General features: G+C 44.4%; 1 protein-coding gene across 1 annotated transcript in view; it reads left to right on the forward strand.

The window, feature by feature from the left end:
* LOC130128219 (MAP7 domain-containing protein 1-like) overlaps positions 1-20,787 on the forward strand; it is a 37,806-nt gene that overhangs the window by 5,746 nt on the left and 11,273 nt on the right. Inside the window, exons 2-5 of the mRNA XM_056297842.1 lie at positions 10,211-10,426; positions 11,912-11,980; positions 16,771-16,934; positions 17,479-17,587. Of these exons, the coding sequence (XP_056153817.1) occupies positions 10,211-10,426; positions 11,912-11,980; positions 16,771-16,934; positions 17,479-17,587 (558 nt within the window). The remainder of the gene's footprint in view (positions 1-10,210; positions 10,427-11,911; positions 11,981-16,770; positions 16,935-17,478; positions 17,588-20,787) is intronic.

Below are 20,787 nucleotides of genomic sequence, written 5' to 3' on the forward strand. Positions count from 1 at the left end.
AAGGATTCACTCTGCAGTAATGTAATGATGCTTCGGCCTTCCCTCCATTACCTCACCTCGTCGCCTCAGTTTGACTCTGTTGTTTTCTCCTCTTTCCTATATGTTATTTCCTGGAATAGTCCCTGTCAAGGTTACCCTCACTGAGGAAAACCAACACCAGCCGCTTGTCAAATGAGGGTATATTTTGGATGAGGCTGGGCAAGTTTGTCGATTTTTACCGGGCACTCAAGTAAATAACCCTCTATCCATAAGGACAGTGGTACTCCGTCATGCTGCCATGGAAAGCCAACACTGTTTTCACTAGTTAGTCCTCCTTCATCAGCTTGAGGGCAGAAAATCATTCGGCCCAGTTAGGTTGGAATGAAAACCTGCATACACTTTGCCCCGTCCATAACACATGATTGAGTTTCACTGCATTAGGAGCACCAATTTACGTTAATATCTTGCAGGTGGGTAAAATAGTGCAGTTAACTGATGGATGTTTAGGAATGCACCAACTACTTTGGCCAGTTGATCCTAAAAGTCCACTTTGCACCCCAGTCAGTTCCTGTCTGCATCCCAGGAGCATCATGTCACCTGGCTGACCTGCAAGAGAGTTCAGTAGGATCTGGTCCAACGACCAACATTTGAGTGACCCAAATGGGCATGAGCTGACCTCTGCCTAATCCTTTCACGATATATCAGCTTCCAGAGCGTTGCTTGTTCGAGACCTGCAACCACTGCTTGAGATACTGGTCCTGTCCAGCACTGAAACCAGACCTGAGGTGAAATTACATGCACTGCGTCACACTTCACCACACTGTCAGGTCAACATTAGTCAGCTAGCTCTAGTTATGCCCTACTTAATGGGTCCAAAACAAGAGTGTGGTGCAACAGCTGTGGTCTGTAGACCTTCAGCGTTGACTCTGTCCTGGGCTCAAGGAAGATTTTTAGATTTTCCTTTAAGCAGGCTGTGATAAATTTTTGATCTGTGATCAGTTTTTAACCTTTACTAAATGTTAACACAAAACAGATACGTAAGTACACATATTAGTGTTAGGTGTAATACTAAAACCATATTTGTCATGCATGAAACACAGATATCATTTTGTTGTGGGACATTGGATGTTGCAGACATGGGGCTGTGTGGTCTGCAGCGGGGTGGAAAATACTTTGGAGCTGAGCTGCAAAATCATGTAAATATTGCGGAATTGCTTTCTGTGTCCTATCTCTGTCTTGATTCTCTCTCTCTTTCTCCGTTGCCCTAGACATACTTGGCCAACAGTGTTTTTAAGTCAACACGGGAGACAGCCAGAGACAAACAGCTAGGCATTATGCCCCATAGCCTCGCAGTCTGGGCATGTCAGCAAGAAAGTGTGTGTGTGTGTGTGTGTGTATGTGTTAATGAGAGAAAAAGGGTGCGTCTGCACATTGGAATTCACATGGTGTTACTTTGTTCCCAGTCTCCAGTTTATAATCTCCTCTCCCTCCCTGTTCTTTTTGTTTCCATTTATCGCTGTATTGTGTAGAGATACATCTTGTGGGAACCCGTGTTATCGTATGCTTACAGACGCCACATGTCTATGAGATGACCTGGAGGTGAGGTCATGGTTTAGGATGTGAAACTCCATGACTACGGTGCAGTCACAACAAACCACGCCTAAGCTATTTTCTACTTTTTCATATGTGGAGCTTTAATGCATGAGTGATTGCACTCATGCATTAAAGCACATGCATTAAAGCTCCACATGTCTTCTGTTTTTCTTCTGTCACTGACCGCTAACACGCTTTCCACTCTTTTGGGCTTTTTTTTTTTTAAACCCTACGTCGTCCATTAGCTAGTATGGCTAGCAGCCGTATCAACATGTACCCTGGCTCTGCCGAATGACAGAAGCTAAGCAGGTGTGGGCTTGGCTAGTACTTGGATGGGAGACCTCCGGGATAACCGAGTTGCTGCTGGAAGTGGTGTTGGTGGGCCAGTAGGGGGCACTCTTCCCTCTGGTCCTGATAGAAAAACAACAACAACAAAAAATCCCAGTGCAGTGTCAGGGACACTGAGATGTAGGCAATGCCGTCCTTCGGATGAGATGTTAAAACCGAGGTCCTGACTCACTGTCGTCATTAAAGATCCCATGGCACTTATCGCAAAGAGTAGGGGGTCCCCCGTTGTCCTGGCAAAATTCACAACCTGGCTCTCTCCATCTGGCCACCTAATCGTCCCCCCATGTAATTCACTCTATGATTCCTCCCTCTCCACTTCAAACCGATGTGTGGTGAGCGTTCTGGTGCAAAATGGCTGCTGTGCTTCACCCAGGTGGGTGCTACACACTGGTGGTGGTTGAAGCGCTATATAAAATGCAATCCATTATTATAAGTCAAGTCAAGTCAATTTTATTTGTATAGCCCAATATCTCAAATTACAAATTTGCCTCAGGGGGCTTTACAGCAACGCAACATCCTGTCCTTAGACCCTGGCATCGGATAAGGAATAATTCCCTAAAAATGTTATGATAATAAGAGGAAGGACATTGAATTATTGATGATGATTTTGTGATTCATGCTTGGCTTTTCTTATTACCTATGTATGACTGGATAACCTGGTTTATTGTGGTTGAGAGTGCATGGAGATCGCCCCTATTTCCTGTGATGTAGCATTCTCTCTCCCTTACATTTAGGTGTCTGTGAATCAGAGATGCACAATGGCCTAGCTGTGAATCAGCTGTTTGATTCGATAACACTTTATTGGTGTGATGGTGGTGTGGTCTGGGTCATCAATGCTCACCTGTCCCCCATTACACGATTGGCTTAGCACGTCTGTTGTTGCCCCTGCTTTGCCCCATGATTGCCTCATTTACCTGATTGCCCCTGCTTTACTCACCTGTTCCCCATTCCCCGATTGGCATTTCTGTTCCTGCCCTGTCCTGCTCACCTGTGCTCAATCTCCCTGATTGGCTCCTCAACTATATATTTCCCCTGGTTGCCCTGACTCATTGCCGGTTTGTAAACGTTAATCTATGTTGACTCTTGGTTGCTGGATGCCTCATGCCTTGTCACAAGTCTTCCTTGCTGTCTGTAAGTAGTTGGTGTTAATAAAACATTGTTCTTGTTGCCCAGTCTGTTTCTGCTGTCTGCATTTGGGTCCTCTCTTCCTGCTCCTGGCGTGACAGGTGGTAGTAGCTTGTACCTTCTCACGAACCCTTCTGCATTTCTTCTTTATTCAGCAGTGAAGCTGTTTTTATGTGGCAAGGAACAACTCCCAAGTACACTGTTGTTGATTACTCATCCCAGAGCAAAGGGACGACTGTCCTTTGGAGCCATAATACTGAGCAGTCTTGTGTGTGTCTGAATGATGGTAGCAAATAACAATGCTACGTACACCTGTATAATGTAGCATTACTATTCTTTTTCTTTTTTTTGGATTTACCCGGTCAGCTACCCCAGTCACTGCTCCACCCCATCTGCCGATCCGGGGAGGGCTGCAGACTACCACATGCCTCCTCCGATACATGTGGCGTCGCCAGCTGCTTCTTTTCCCCTGACAGGGAGGAGTTTCACCAGAGGGATGTAGCACATGGGAGGATCACGCTATCCCCCCGCCGAACAGGTGCCCCGACCTACCAGAGGAGGCACTAGTGCAGTGACTAGGACACATGATGCCCACATCTGGCTTCCCACCCACAGACACGGCCAATTGTGTCTGTAGGGATGCCCGACCAAGCCGGTGGTAACACGGGGATTCAAACCAGTGATCCCTGTGTTGGTAGGCAATGGAATAGACTGCTACGCCACCTGGACCCCCAGGATGTAATGTAGTGTCATTATTCACATTATTATACAACGCAGCCTAATTGTGAGCCAGGAAGTACGTTTTCACAATTGTCCACTAGTGATGTCCAGTGAGACAATTTCAGTGGCATTACAGAGATTCTCAGAAAACTGCAGAGTATTATGGCTGCTAATTTAACATTATCCCTACAATATAGTGATAATGTGGAAAATGTTATCGTTTCCCTTTAAATTCTTGTAGATTGTCTAACCTTGAAGAGTCATAATGGTAAGAGTCTCCATTTTATGAGCTGCTTCTTGAGCCAGTTGACATAAATGCAAGCGGGCCAGTATTCTTTGTCTACAAATAGAACTTTACCTTCCGTTAATTACTTTTTTTTTTGGGTCCATTATCCAAAAGGATATCGGTTGAAATGTACACCATGGAGGCAAATGTCAGCTTCAGCCAGAAATACTCGGGCAAAGATTCTTAGAATTACCCAAATGTCTTTCACATTACACACAGCTTTAACAGCAAATGGCGTGTAATTGAAACACTGCAGCCATGAAGACCCCTGCTGGGCATTGTTCCAGAGAGGCAGAAATGCTTCCCTGGTCTGATGGGGAATTGCGCGTTAACATGTTTCGTCTCGTGTTTACTAACCGGAACTTACACTGTTGTTTCTGTCAGGTGTCTTGCTGTAATATGATGGCCGGAAAGGGTTCAAAGGTGCTACCTTGGTTGGTTCCTGAGTCTTAAAGTGTCACCATAAACATCTCATTGTCCTGAGATGCCTTAGCTGTTATATCTTGCTGTGGTGTTTTTTTGTTTTGTTTTTTTTGGACCTGGGCTTTTTTGAACTTCCTGACATTGAGGTTCACTTGGTTTTATTGTTTGTTTGTCAGATGGGGATGGATAATAGCTGTCCAAACAACGAAGAACACATCCCTGATATGACAAGACAAGTAAAGTCTGTCATAGATGAACCCAATCTTGCAGAACCAGCGATGGAAGAATTATTTCTTTAGTGCAAGTAAAACTTAAATGTTTACTGTACAGCACGTGCGTTTCCATCCCACAGACGTGCTCAGACTTAATGCAACTCTCCCGAGGCCATAGCTGAGAAATACAGGCTTGTGTTTCCAGAGAGCAGACGGCTGTCGTTGTTGTTAGTCAGTCAAGGGATCAGGAATGTTCTTCCTCTGCCTCTCCCATGGGAGGGGCTAGTTGTTGTCCATGCATGTTTCCGTTTTTTTTCCCTCCTCTCTTTGCAAGAGGAAGATGTTGTAGGGGAGCCATCCATTTGAGGCACATGTGGCCTTTGTAAATGTGTAAGCATGTTGAGTTCATCCCGCACAAAGCTGTGTATGAATGTGCCCAGGGAAACGGCGGAGAGTGAATATCAAATGTTGTGTTTGATTCAAAATATATTACTGCTCACATTCCCTGTGGCATTGTCCATGTCTGTGCATATGGTAGAGATGCTAGCCATCTACTCACCATTGAAAATAGATGGGATGTTGCGCATTTGTGCATGCATGCTTATCATGGCAGTAACCAGGTTCAAATGTACAAACAGAGTCTTAACTCAGACTCTGCCATGACCATCCTCTCGCCCGAAATATGATTTTATTTTGGTCAAGTTCCGGTAATTCACATGCAGACATACACTTGAAAGAAACGCACATTAGCACACATACAAGGGAAGTACGCATACCAGGGATTCCTGAGGCTGGCCTAACCCAGATCTAGCAGCCTCCCACAGATGACACACGATCGCTATTCTCTCTGGAGACACACACACGCATACACACACACAATCCCGCCTGCACGTCAACTAGGGCTGGGCAATATAGCTGAAAAATGTATCATGATAAAATGTTTCATTTCAGTCGATATCGATAATTGATAACTTTTAAATTATTGATAACTTTTAATGAACCTTTTAGTAAAGACCAGGAGAAAAAACGGTGAAGTTAACCACTTTATTTTGTATTTAACTACCACGGTGTTGTGATATTGGTCAGACTTAAAAAAAAAAAACTGCCTTACCGGTGAGCTGACCTGTCCCTTTTTTATCAACAATTTCCTCACCGTCTGCACTCGTTTGCTGACTCCACACTATTTCTGTTGTGTCACGTGTCGATGGTGCAACCGAACAACACACCTGTTAAACGATTGGCTGTTTGCGTGTCACTCGTAGCACGTTCCATTATCAAGGTATATGATACTGTTTATGAGCCAAGCATATTCGTCATGTGCTTTTATGGTGGTTTGCATTAAATGCATTTAAGTGAAACTATCGAACATTTTATTGAACATCTTTCTTATTGCTGTTGATGAAGTGTCTCATCGCAGTACATATCGCTGTCATTTTATCGCACAGGCCTAATGCCAACACACAAATTCAAGGGTGCAGCGCTCTGTCTCTGTGTCTCACACATACACACACACACACACTGACTCATATGCACACAAGCATACAAACACATATTGTCACTGTCATACCCACAGTCCCCACCATAGACTTTTGTCCTGCTTCACACCACATGACTTTCTATACCATTCCACTTTGTTTTAGGGAGTAAAAACATGCACAATGACCAAAACAATAGACAACCAATAAGGGATGACGACTCATCTATGCTCCTGTGCCAGCTCCTCTATGCAGTTTAGTTTTAACTACTTGATAGCAGTGGGGGAAAACTGACTAGCAAGTGTGGCTATGGAACAAATTCGTTGATAGGTGAGCAACCCTCATCTCCTACTCTTTCTGAGGTGTCTGTAAAACAGCTTTAGCAGCTAGTTTGTGTTGAGGTGTACCTGCCTCGGCTCCTTTTAGGCAGTGGAAGTCAATTTTCTGTCCTGCTAATGTCTATTAGATAGGGTATACCACATTTTGCAGTTCTCTCCCCCTTTCGGAGTTCTGCCTGTTGTCACTGTTTATTTCCAAGGTGCCTCAGCAGAAGTCAGTCCCTTTTATGGGCTGACATTCTCAGTAGGGTGCTTATCCCTATTTATAACCCGGAGTCTGTCACAGTGGCACAGAAACCTGAGATGGCTGCAGAGGGAGGAGGAGTGGCGGGACGAAGGAGGAGTGAAGGGGGCAGAGGAGGCGGGGGGTGGGGTGTATAGAGAGACAGCCGGGTCAGCATTGTGGGGAATCTGTGTATGTGTATCAAGTGGAGCCTGGCACGTGAACAGCTGATGAGGTCTGCACTTGAGTTTTAAACTTGAACACCGCAAGTTTGCATAAGCCCTGACTATCTTAGTGGGGATACCTCTCAACTGATGTCCAATACCACGACTACGCAAGTGATGTTTTAGTTTCCGCCGTTAAACATCGCAAGGTGTCTGTGAATCGGCTGTAGCGAAACATTTTATTTCGCCTAAAATCTGCATCTGGAACACAAACATCATCATGACGACACAAAAAAATCGGTCATGATTTGAAATTGTGATTTGTAATATTTGGCATAGGGAAAAGGCTTTGACCTCTAAAATGTATTATTTTTGCAAAAATCCTGGAGCTCTTTCAGTTTCAAACAACCCTACAATTTTACTGTCGTGTCTTGATTAGCCACCCATTCAGCTTTTATCTTTCTTTTATTGATGCTTTGTAATTTTTTTCCCCCCAAAGCTTATTTTCTCGGTTCTTTCCCATTTGTTATATGCACTTTTGCTCTCACTGCTCCCCTGTTATTATGTCATTAGAGACTCCAGAAAACACAGAGCCCCACCCCGGGCTCATGGTAATAACCACTTTCAAATAGAGAAAGCTTCATAAAGCAAACACAGGAGAGAAACCTCTGGTTCTGCTTATAGCCAAACCTCCTTCCCAACCCTTGGGTTTTGCATACTTCTTGTCCCTGTACAGTTGCACAATGCAAAGTTACTATTATAAGTCTTAAGTACATGTTTTTATTCACAGTGAGCTACTTTGAGTATAACAGTAGAATAAGCCTGATTTGCTGGATCCCCAACATTATAACCAACCTATAAGAAAAAGTGCAAAGCATCAGAGCCAAAGTACCCTGATAATATTGCCATGATACTTGAAGGAACAGATAAGACCGAAGTGATGAGAACATTTGTTGTAAGGGTTCTCTATGTCTCTAGCCAGGCTCTGTATTTAGTCTTATATAAACCTGTGCAGTGAATTGAAAAATGGAGAAAGTCAGCCACACTTGGCAAACAAATAATCTTCTGAAATAAAAATGTGCGCAGCAACTGTCTGTTTGCTGAATCATAATCCTTTCATCCCCATCAGGTAGCGGTGGCATCATCTTGGTTGTAAATGATTCTGCATCTCCCTCAACTCAGTTGATTTTTCATCACAACAGATGGGGCCTAATATACATCCCATTATTCCACCATTTGATTTCTCTGGTGCCTCTGGTCTATCTATGCCTTGGCTGGCTGTATGTTGAGACACAAGTGAGGGCAGTTGGAGAGAGGCCCAGTATTAATCTGTGATTTATGTGGTTCAGTGAGCGTTTGGATGGTCCTGAGGAGAGTGTCACGCTCCATCTGCCCGTTGTTGGCGAAGTCAGCATTGGAGAGCTGGCATTGAAGCCCTCACCTTCTCATCTCATCGCTGCCAAGCCTCAAGCTTCAGGCTCATTTTCACTCCATCTCTTGATCTCTATCTTTTTGTCTCTTTTTTTCTATGTGCCTCCTTTTATGTCTCTCCCAACCTCTCCCCTTTCCCCTCTTCTCTCAACATTATGGATATAGCTAGCTAACCATACCATTATCTGTGCTTTGTCATTCTCCTTCATTTCTCCTTTCTGTCTCCTCTCCCTTCCCAGGCCATTGTGGAAGTGAACCATTTGTCTCCACTCCTCCGTCCCTCCCTCACTCTTTTTTTCTTTCTCTCCTTCTCACTCCCTTGTCCCCTACCATGCATCATTATAGCCCAGAGCAGTTTGTCACAGAGTCCTCCAGTGTTCCTGTGACAGGGAATAGAGATGGTGTTGCGGGGTGGAGGTGGAGATGGAGGTGGTGGGAGGCGCTATTCTCAGACAAGCAGCAGTTGAGCAGTCCATAACATTGTCACATTGTCAGCAGGGTGGCCAAGTGTGAAAACAAAGTCAGATCGAAATTAAAACAGGATGTTTTGTTTTTGGTTTGTGTCGTTTCGGGGGTTTTCGGAGTTGGTGTGACTTCATTGTCATCACTACAGGGGTCATAGGTCAGAATGCCTCGTCCCAAGGCTTAGTGATCAATGTAGAGCCACGTATGGCACTTTTTGTTTGTTGTTTTTTTTTTCAGTGTTGTGTTGCTTCATACAGCATGATATCAGGCCTGGTGGTATATCTCACACAAGCTGACAGTCATACACATCTCTGGTCTGACACACAAACACACTGTTGAGCTCGCTCACAGCCTATGGTTACACTTTTACTGTCAAGCTTGAGTAACCATAGGCTTTTTCAATCTATTAATCTCTGCATCGACAGCTAAATCTCATCCAAAGTGAAATCCAATGAGTGCCCAGGTGGGGTCTTCGAGACACTTTCTCACAGATACTCTGGCTGATGAGGGACACATTGGCTGTTTTTTGGATGAACCAGTGACCTTTTGGTTACAGGACAGTCTCTGTTGTGTCTAGGCTGCCATCCAACTGGGTATATTATTTTCATGTTACATTGAAGCATTAATTATGCACATTAGTATCGCCGTGTCAGCACTTCCTCTTTTTAACGAGGCCCGTTGAGATGGGCCCGTGTACTTTTCAATGACAATCTGCGAGACTTTTTCTTCCCCTTAACAGGAAAATAGATCAGTGCATTCCCACTCTCTCACAGTGTCTATGTGGAGCTTCCTCTTTGTGTTCTACTTCTGCTTCCCAGGCCCTTAAAGAGATGCGCTGCTGACAATTTTACATCTCACCCACCCAGTCATCGGGGGTGTCTGATGTGTTTAATGCACTTGACAGGAGGCTTGCTCTGCAATACTGAGAGCCCCAGAGATAGAGGAGCGAAACACAGCATCTAACTGCTTTGACTGATACATGTGAACTGGGTGTGAATGAGATGTTAATGATCTGTAACGGGGTTTGAGTGTTGGGCTAATGAAGTCAGCGAAAGCCTTTCATCAGACTTTTCTGAATGAAGTTGTGTTGGCCAGGGGAAACCAGCCATTATTTGCACCCAGATGACTGAAGACATTACATAAGGAAGCAGGACCAAAGGCACCAGTGATAGCATTTAGAAGTTGGTGTGATTGTTGAAGATAAGCGTTTTGTTATGATATACATTTATATATACATTTCAAGCATATGGCAGGAACTGTTATCCAGAGAGACCAAAATTTTGTGACCAGGTTCAGTGAATAGTTTTCAGAGGATGATTTAAAAGCACAATGTTTGCTGTACACACAGCATCAACTACAAATGTCCTCTCCTACCTTCCGACCCCTCAGAAACCGTTCATGATAGATTATTCTTCTTCTGTCTTCTAGCACTGCCCCTGCCGACAGAGTCCCACTCCATCCAGAATGAGGACAAGATGCCAGTGAAAGACTGTCTGACCCCAGCTGACTCAGCCATCACCGACCTTTCCCCCAACACAGATTCCAGTGCCCAAACAGACCACTCCATCAAGACAGAGCCCTCCTCCAAGACAGCTGCCAGGCCATCCACGCCTGGCACCAGTGCCAGCCCCCAACCCAAAAAAGGTACTGTCAACAATAAAGCTTGTTTTCTCATAGAAGGGCTGAGATAAACAGCCATTGAAAAATGTGCAAAACAAAACATAGATGCAGCCTCTATTCTTCCAGTGCAGCTTGACTGCATTCTTGCAGTCATATTATTCTGGGCTCTTTTTTTTTCATGGCATTTTGAGTTCTAACTCAAGATTATATAGTCAGCTCCACTAGTCAGAAATCATTTCATATCGTCGTCAAGCTCTTGCCAGCAGCAGTTATCTAGTCTAACACAAAATTCATTCATGTGGTTTGTCTGATTTGGTCCACGATGATAGACTACAGCTGTTTTTGAACAACTGGCCTAATACATTGAGAAGCTGAACTTTTCAACCCAATATATTATCATAGCTATAGACTGTTGATTTCTTTTAACAGATTTGTATCAGTGTACATTGGATCTGGTCAACATTCCCACACTCTGTCAAAGAGAGCCCCCCCTCCCTCCTGTCCTCAGAGAGTACCCACGGCGTGATGCAGTAGGCCCTAATCTCCACCAGTGCAATCGACATGAGGCATATCTGTCTATGCTAAACTTCAAACGCATCACATACATCACATGGAAGCTTCAATGAATCTGGAGCCGCTATGGGTCCAGCCAGACATATGGTCATGGTTGAACATCAAATCTTCATTGCCACACTGAGACAAGACGTGTAAATGTGGAGATGGTGGTGGTTGCAGAGGGAGCGATGCAGTAACAGTGACTTGGGTTAGGACCTCCAGACCCCGGGCAAAATTTTCCTGGCACTCCAGATCAGCCAGACTGATCGCAGCCTGCGTAGGAGCTCTCTGAAGGTGGGGAGGGAGGGAAGGGGGGGGTTGGGTTGCCATGGAAACAGGGCTCTGGCCCCTGCAGAGCTCCAAGCTCCTGTGATTGGCTGAGAATACACGCCATTACATTGCATGGATATCCACAAAAGAAATTGGCCTCAGTGATCGCCCGGGGGTCCCGGGGTTTTTGACACCATACAACTCAATTACATCAGAGCTTCTTTTCACCGCGGCCAGGAAGCGACATTATTAGCACATCAGTAGCACAGCTGAGAGGCATTTGATGGTACTATAGTAATCCTCGCACTACGTCACCGCTTTTACCAAAATGTAATGGTAATCATGCTGCTTAATTGAGATGGTGAAAAATAGATAAACGTCATGACTGCATCTGATCTACAAATGCAGCCATGATGTAGCGTTAATCTGTCAAGTCAATTAGCAGTACAAGTAACATGGGACAGTGCTGCATTGACCTTGAAACTGAATAGATAATAAAACCCAGTAGTTTTTTTTTCATAAAATCTCCTTGGTTGATGGTTTCCCATCTGTTCTCAAATGGTAAGTCCTCTGGTACTATAGTCCGAACTGGGCTGGTGGTATGCAGCTATAAATCATTTACATAAAATCTCCATGGAAAGAAATTGAACAAAAACAGTGACTTTTACCCCTTTTTCCCCACAGATGCTGTAACCTCAGAGCAACGACAGAAGCTTGCCAAGGAGCGTAGGGAGGAGAGAGCCAGATATATTGGTAAGACTTTGGTGGTTGGAATCAGCATTGTCATCTACCGCAGTGTGTTGGTCCATCCTCATGTCAGTGGACAGTTTTATGTTCAAACCTGATGGTTTTTTTCAGGCAAAAAAAAAAACTTATTCTGTGAGGGGTACTTGAGACGGAATTTAGTCACTAATCTGACAGATTTAGTATTGTATTCTACGTATTCTGTCTTAAGCATGTCCAAAGGAATTGAATCGAGTGCAACTGGACTTGGTATATATCCGTGAAGACGTTTCGCCTCTCATCCAAGAGGCTTCATCAGTTCGTGCCTTTCTGACTAGACCAAGCTAGTCCAGTTGCACTCGATTCAATTCCTTTGGATAACCATGACCTGGATGAATGAGAACATTCACAGACATGTCTTAAGCATGGTGTCCACATCTCGCTTTCTACCTCTATTTCTCTGTCTCTGTGATGCGACTGATGGTTGTTGACACCTGTTGTTGTTTCCTCTTGCATGGCCTCAGAACAGCAAACTCAGCTGCAAGGTAAGGTGCTCCTCCAAAAACCTTGGCGTATGCAGCAGTCTTGCCATTACAAATCTCTTAATTTGTGATGGTAAAATCATTGTTTTTTTTTCCCTCTGGGTTCCTAACAATCAACTCCTTTTTTTTCCCCTTCCATGAATCACTTATGTAATTCGTTTGATTTTTTTTTCTAAAATCATTCAGAGGAACCGTTGAATTCCTTAGTGGCTTCCCCTTTGCGTTAAAGTAATCTTAAGTCTTTGCTCATTTTGTCTTCAGATTGGTTTTAACTTTATTTTCTTTTGTGTGTCCACCCATCTTAGTGTGCATGTACTGGCTCATTCTTTTTCTGATACCTGCAGTCATAATTTTGAATAATTTGACGTGTTTGTAGGGTTCAGGGTCTTCCTTGTGAAATATTTTTCTTCCCTAAAGACAGAAAAATGTTACTGATTGAAATATTGGCAGAAAGCCTTTTCCCTGTGGACTTAGGCTAAAGCTTGCATGGCCAAACAGAGCAGAGCTTGATGGTTGTTACCCTGCTTAGATGTATCACTATGCCCAAGGCGCTTGGTGTGAAAAATGGATAATCATTACCGTGAACAAAGAACATGCCCCTCAGACAAATGAGATAATTAATTCACTCATTAGCTTCATTAATACAGCCACACCACTCCAATGTTACAGACACACAATCCAGCTTTTTACTGATAATAGCAAAATTTACTTAAAGGTGCTATATACAATATTCAGCTACAGCATCTCAGCCCAAACCAAAACAAACCTCCCCGCTCCCTTCGCGTCTCCCCCCCTTCATGTCCTTGGCTGTTATTTCATTCGGTTGGAATATTGATTTTTACAGTATAGAGTTATTTTATTAACATTAGTTATGTATTCAGCTTGGTAAGGAGCTATTTCTTCGATCTGCCGAGTGACCTAAATCCATGCAACTTAACTATTAGGGGTAGCACAGTGTGTCCCAGTGGTGAGCACTGTTGCCTCACAGCAAGAAGGTCCTGAGTTTGAACCACAGGCCATCCCAGGTCCTTTCTGTGTGGAGTTTGCATGTTCTCCCTGTGTCTGCCTGGGTTTCCTCCGGGTGCTCCGGTTTCCCCCCACCATCAAAAAGACACACACGTTAGGGTTAATACTCCTGTCTGTGCCCCTGACCAAGGCAATGGAAAGAAGAACTGGAGTTGGTCCCTGGGTGCTGCAGCTGCCCACTGCTCCTATACAATAATGCACAGCATGGTGACGCAGTGGTTAGCACAGTTGCCTCACAGTAAGAAGGTGCTGGGTTTGAACCCCAGGGTTGTCTACCCTTGGGGGTCATCCCGGGTCGTCCTCTGTGTGGAGTATGCATGTTCTCCCCGTGTCTGTGTGGGTTTTCTTCGGGTACTCCAGTTTCCTCCCACATTCCAAAGACATGTAGGTAAGGTGAATCGGCCATACTAAATTGTCCTTAGGTGTGAATGTGTGTCAGCCCTGTGATGGACTGGCGGCCTGTCCAGGGTGTCTCCCCACCTGCCATCCAATGACTGCTGGGATAGGCTCCAGCATCCCGCGACCCTGATTAGGATAAGCGGCTTGGATAATGGATGGATGGGTTAAATGCAGAGAACAAATTCGTTGTAAGAATACAATGACAAAATAAAGGTGGCTTTCTTCTCTCTTCTTTCTTCTTATTAGCTTGCTAGCTATCCTGCTAATGCTCGTTACCTCACATGCACTAACATGCACACGTGATGCACTAACATATACGCGCAGCCAGACCGGCTTCCAGAACAAAGAACAGAGAAGCTCAGGTTACAACCCACACAGAGGGGATGTGACTTCATTCTTTGCTCAGGACGCCATTACTCCACTACCTCTTTACATAGCAAATAGTTGTTTGCTGCTATATTAATGTTTGAAATCTCGTATATAGCACCTTTAACTTGAGTGAGTTGCTATCATTCAAAGGTAGAATCTGTAATGTTTTGAAACATGGCCACTAGCGCTCCTTCACCACAGCACGGAACCCCCCCCCCCCAACAAGTTGCACAGTGCACCTCCCCTAACACATGAAGCTGGCAAATTCCAGAGCCAGGAGCTCTTCATTCACAGCAATGCTTGTGAATCTTCTTTTGGTTTTAACATGTTTTGATTTCAGGAAAGCGTTTCCAATTATGGTAAGAGTGTCACAGCAAGTTGAATCAGTTCATCTAGACAGAGCGATTATTGAGAAAGAAACACTTCATCACTCATCTAAGTGACCTCTTCAGTCTAAACTGACTGCAGGTATCCCCACCCTTATAAACAATACAGTGGCATAACGACTGAAAACGATTGGTTTCATATGCAAATAGGCGTGAACATGTTTCACTGGCCAGGTGTACTATTCACAGAGGATTTGGGAATAGTTGCAATCACAGCATTGTAAGATGGTGACAGATGTACTCTTAAGCCCCTCCCCCCCCATTCAGAGATGGTCGTTCCCTCTTCACATAGATGGCCTCTTTGACTCCCCGTTTCAACCAGCGTTCCTCCCTATCAAGGATGTGCACATCCTCATCCTTGAAAGAGTGGCCACTGGCCTGTAGATGGGTGTAGACTGCGGAGTCCTGGCCTGACACGTTAGCTGTCCTGTGTTGTGCCATTCTCTTGGCCAGCATCTGTTTGGTTTCCCCAATGTACAAGTCACGGCAATCCTCCTGGCAATTAACAGCGTACACTATATTGCTCTGTTTGTGCTGGGGGACCCGATCCTTGCGGTGAACCAATTTCTGGAGCAGCGTGTTTTGGAGTTTGAAAGCAACTGAGATGCAATGTTTGGAAAATACCCGTCTCAACTGTTCCGACACTCCTGCCACATACGGAATCGCCACTGGTTTATGCTTAGGCAGCTATCGCCACTTTACAATGCTGTGATTGCAAACATTCTCCAATCCTCTGTGAATAGTACACATTGCCATTGAAATTCTAGTTAATGCTCATGGCAACTTGCATATGAAACTGATAGTTTTCGGTTGCTATGCCACTGTATTGTTTATAAGGGTGGGGATACCTGCAGTCATTTTAGACCGAAGAGGTCACTTAGATGAGTGATGAGACGTATCTCTCTCAATGAACGTTGTGTCCAGATGAACTGATTCAACTTTCTGTGATTTTCTTACCTGGATTATTGAGCATGCATAAAGATACGGCAAGAGTGGTTGCTTGCAAGCTGTAATGCTTTCCACACAGGGACGCTTTCATCTGTTTGCCATTGTGAAAAGTGCGCTCCTACACTTGCACAGCCCCTCCTCTATTCCCGACTCAAAGGAAAATGGCCAGACATCAAACTGAAACGAAAATTGTAATCAAAGTGCAGTAACCAAGTGGGCCTCATTTGCCTTGAGGCTGCAGTTTGACTCCATTACAGAGTCTACCTTTAACTTCTATTTTCTTGTTGCCCATTTCACTCTGAGTGTGTTTGAATAGTGGTTCTGTACAGAGATAGCCTCTCTGGTGGCGGGAACAATCCACTAGCTAGTAAGGGCTCCACCAAACTGGAGAGCCTTATTTCCTTTCCACTTGAGGCCACACCTGTTGTATGCTTAAGCAAGAAACCTAACCCTTGCCTGTTGAAGTGCGCACTTATTATCCAACCCTACGCCCAAACCAGAGAGTCAAAAGAGAACCCCCCCCCCCATGAGATTGGTAAAGCAAATCCCACACATACAAAATAATCTTAATTCAGAGTGTAGCTTGTGTTGTGTAAATGGGCAACTGTAAGCAATTGACTAGAAAACAGGAAATGCAGTGCACTTACCTCAAGAGAGTGAAGACTGTCGGAGAGCAACACAGCTGCTTTCCAGCAGGACGTCAGTTTAGTTTAAGAGGTTTGATTACTGTTTAATTGCTGCAGCCAGAAAAAAAGCAGCAATAGTGGAGTATGAGGAGGAAAACCAGCATCTGCTGGAGGGTGCTGTGAAACACAGTGGGAAACTTCTTGTTTACTGTTGTCAGAAGTCAGACCAAGGACAACAGCATAATGAACTGTTTCGATGCTGTTTCTCCCGTTCCTCATGAGTCGCTGTGGAAGAAGTCTTAGCTACTCAGAGGCTTCACAATATCATGGCCTGACACATTTGAAGAATATAACATTGAGCAGGTAGAGGGGAAGGAAAAGTACACTTTCTTTACAGAGCCACAATAGATTTGATTTGAAATTGTTCCAGACAGGCACAGGGTCCTCATTAATGTTTGTTTCCTCTTTCTCTTCCTCATCTCTTCACCCTCCTCTCTCTCTCTTTCTTTCCGGTCACCCTGCAGCGGTCAAGAAAGCTCAGTGGTTGGAGAAGGAGGAGAAGGCCCGGCGCTTAAGGGAGAGCCAGCTGGAGGACCGCAGGAGGAAACTGGAGGAGCAGAGACTGAAGACTGAGAAACGCAGAGCCCTGCTGGAGGAGAAGCAGAGACAGAAACTAGAAAAGAACAAGGTGGGACATGGGCAACAGAGCCATTTTTAAGAACCAGACACTGTCGCTAAGGACTGCACAGTTGCACATAGCCATCTGAGTCAAGAGACTATTATTTATGCTCAAAGTAATTCAGAGACTATTTCCAACTAAGTTAATCGATAGTTCCCATCCCTCACAAAGGGGATGTGTTGGCCACATTCAGACCCCACTGCAAATGTCGTTAGATAAAGCTCAAAGGCTTTATCTAACAACATGGCACCAACACTAAGAAGACTTTGATTCCAAGCATGGCACCAACACTTAAGAAGACTTTGATTCCAAATGAGACTGCACATACTTAAACATATAACCCAATGGCATATGTTACATGCTGTCATATGTGGAATATGTAGAGGGGTGGATATGACAGAAAACATCTTTCTGCAATTACTTTACAACAGAACATGGGTGATCTTAACCCTCATTCTCAATCAGAAAGCCCACCTCGACATTTACTGTAAATACTAAAACGTTCGAATTGTATTTGATTGTTTCTCAAGTCTTGGTATTGTCCCCAATGCAGGAGAGATATGAGGCAGCCATCAAAAGGTCAACGAAGAAGACGTGGGCCGAGATCCGCCAACAGAGATGGTCCTGGGCTGGCGGACTCAACCAAACCTCCCGCAGAGAAAGTGAGTTACCCAGGAAATGCAGTCATGTAACAGAAATTGAAGTGTGTGACATATCCCATGTTTGTTTCGTCAAACCCCTGGCCTTTTGCAGTTCTTTATGCTGAGCAGCGCTGAATGCTTCTTAACTCATTGGTCCAGCTGATGCAACTCAAGGAAATAGCTGTAGTCCGTCATTAGGGGTTTGCAGTCATACAGGCGGGGTAACAGAGGCAGAAAGCTTTAAGTCATTTCTGTTTTTTTCCCTTGTATCACCTCAGTTTATGTCAAAGTATTACCTTGTTTTTGGCAAATGTAAGTTTGTAGTGTTAGTGTAATTTGAGTAGCTTAAATTTATCTCTGAATATACATCTTTCCCACTCCACAATTGTTCATTCAGAGTTGCTGGAGCAGATGGATAAGCAGCAAGGTAGTTTACATATGCACATTTCATTAGATGAGTAGTGTGAATGGCGAGGTGTTGGGTTTATCAGAGAGCTGTGAGCCAGTTTCTTTATTCAGACTTAAAAGATGCCTTTGCGCCCTGCCACAGAATGGCACAAACTTGTGACTCTCTGCCTCTCTGACATTGTGACGAAGACGTCAAAACATTGTCTCTTCTACAAAGTGTGAATGAGATGGAATGTGTGCCTGTGCTTTTGAATGACTAAACACAGTTTCGGATAACATAGTCTACTTTCTCAGGAAATGACAATGGATCCTCTTGTATACTAATTTTTCCATGTGACTACTGTCTAACTTCACTACACTCTACCCCAGCTTTCCTTAAATGCCCCCATACCTTCCACCACTCAGAATTTAGATAAAACCCTACCTCTAAACAATAACAGAACGTTTTTAAGTCTTCAGAGAATGTTGACTGCATGACCCACAGAGTCCTCTACACCACGTCACCGGAGTGGGCCTTGCCTCCGCCGTCTCAAACAGACCACAGATTTGCCCGTTCGGGGGAGGGGGGAGGGCTGCTCCCACCATAGCCGGTCACCCTCATGTGAACAGTTGTTGTGTGTTGCGTTCTCTCTGGTGCAGGCAGATGCTCAGCCTCCACTGTCAACTTGCCGAGACAGGTGGACCCTGTCATTAACAACAGGCTGTCCAAGTCCTCTGCCACGCTCTGGAACTCCCCCAACCGAAGTAAGGACGAGCCAGCGTCAGTGTCCACCAGGCCCCCCTAACCTTTACCCCCCCCACCCCCAAACCCACCCCCCTCCCTGCCTCCTCACCCCGATCCCGTTTTATTTGGTTTTTCCTTTTACTGTAACTGTCCGGTGGCCTGCCTGCCTGCCTGTGCTTGGTGACTGGTCATTTATTTACATCTACTTCCCCTCCTCATGCTCGCGGTCTTGGTGTGCATCGTGGTTTTCATTTTGGTTTCAATTGGTGGTTGTTCTTGATTTTACATCCACTGTGCATTTTTGATCAGCCCCCTGGCATCAACAAACCATATTTTGCAATGACTGGAACATATCTCATGGATTTTTCAGTTACATCACATTACATGTCACTTTTTTTTTTTTGTCTTTTCCGCGCTCTATGGTTTGCTCCCTATCTGTTGGTGGTATGGTGTGTCGGTGGCAGTGGTCGTGGTGGTGGTTATTATAGTGTGACTGTTGATAGTGACTTATGAATGACTATTCTTAAAAGCCAACATACTGAGTAGCTAAATGTACACTGCTGTAAGTACTATTTTACATTATTTTGAACTTGTGCCTTATCTTGATATTTTAATGCTGATATGACACCTAGTGCCATTGAGATTAAGCTTGTCTTGCATGGTTAAATCATAAAATTTAAATTTGAACAGTGTCTCGCTATCTATCTACAGTGGATATAGTTTATTTTGTGATTTTCTTTAAGTTGCTTCATCAGAGGCATTGTTAGGATTTTGAAACATTGGGGGCTTAGCCCAGCCCAGAAGTCTTTAGGTTTTCACCTGATAATTGCACCATTTTCAAATGATTTCAGAGTAAAGCTTGCATATTTTGGCTTATGGCCCAAACAATGACCACAATTATGAACAAATGCCAATTCTGCCGATGGTCCATTTTGGATAGCTAACCCGGAAGAAAAACAAACTTTCCTTTCTCCGGTCGCCAACCCCACTAGATTTCTGACCAGTGAATTGGGTGACACCTCCCACGTGGCTTTTGTTGATACATTTTGGTTCGCTTGAAATTTTGCCATGTGAAACCAAACCGAACCAAAGAGAAATGCCACAAAGTCACAACTCATCCTCTGATTCGGACCAAAGTAAATGGACTATAGGTGTGAAAACGCCCTTAGTGAATTAGCTAGCTAGCTATCACCAGATGCCAACAATCACAAGCCTTGTAACTGGTGCGGCATGCATGCTCTCTCTCTCTCTCTCTCTCTCTCTCTCTCTCTCTCTCTCTCTCTCTCTCTCTCTCTCTCTCTCTCTCTCTCTCTCTCTCTCTCTCTCTCTCTCTCTCTCTCTCTCTCTCTTTTTGCTCTTGCGCTCACACAAAACATGCGTGTGCCAAGTAGCCTGAAGTAGATCTGCTGCTTTAACGACACACAGAGGACCCAAAACGTACTTACGTTTTTGATCAACGATATCACATTATTTTCGAGCGCTTCAGTGCATGAACGGAATGACAGGTGAATATATTCGGGGCTATTTTTTCATTATTCTTATTTTTGTTAAAGATTTTTTTTATTTTTTTTCTTTAGATCTGAGGCTATTCATAAACCATTTGGGGGCTGTAGCCTCGGACACCCAGGCCTAACGACACCGCTGTGCTTCATACATTATCCACAGGCGGTGTTGCAAACGTCAGATTTCCATGTCCCGCAACATGTCTCATTATAGATCAAATCACCCACTGTGCAATCAGGAGTTGTACTCTCAGACCCTCCTCCCCACTAGTACACACACACACACACACACACACACACACACACACACACACACACACACACACACACACACACACCATTGCAACAATGTTTTGATTGCAGTCCTTGATCATCAGTAATAGAGAACCTATAATACTGCAAGAGAGGCACACTGAACACCTCCCTCAGCAGAAAGATATCGGTCCCAACCATCTGTTTTAAATCTATTTATTTGGTTTTCAAAACTATAAATATTAGCCAATGTTTCTGTCCCAAAGAGACGGAGGGCACTGTGTGTCATTACAAGTCTGGGCTGGGTAATACAGGCTTCCCGTTCACCACCAGGT

This window comes from Lampris incognitus, chromosome 18 (genome assembly GCF_029633865.1).
Source record: "Lampris incognitus isolate fLamInc1 chromosome 18, fLamInc1.hap2, whole genome shotgun sequence".
NCBI classification, from domain to species: Eukaryota; Metazoa; Chordata; class Actinopteri; order Lampriformes; family Lampridae; genus Lampris; species Lampris incognitus.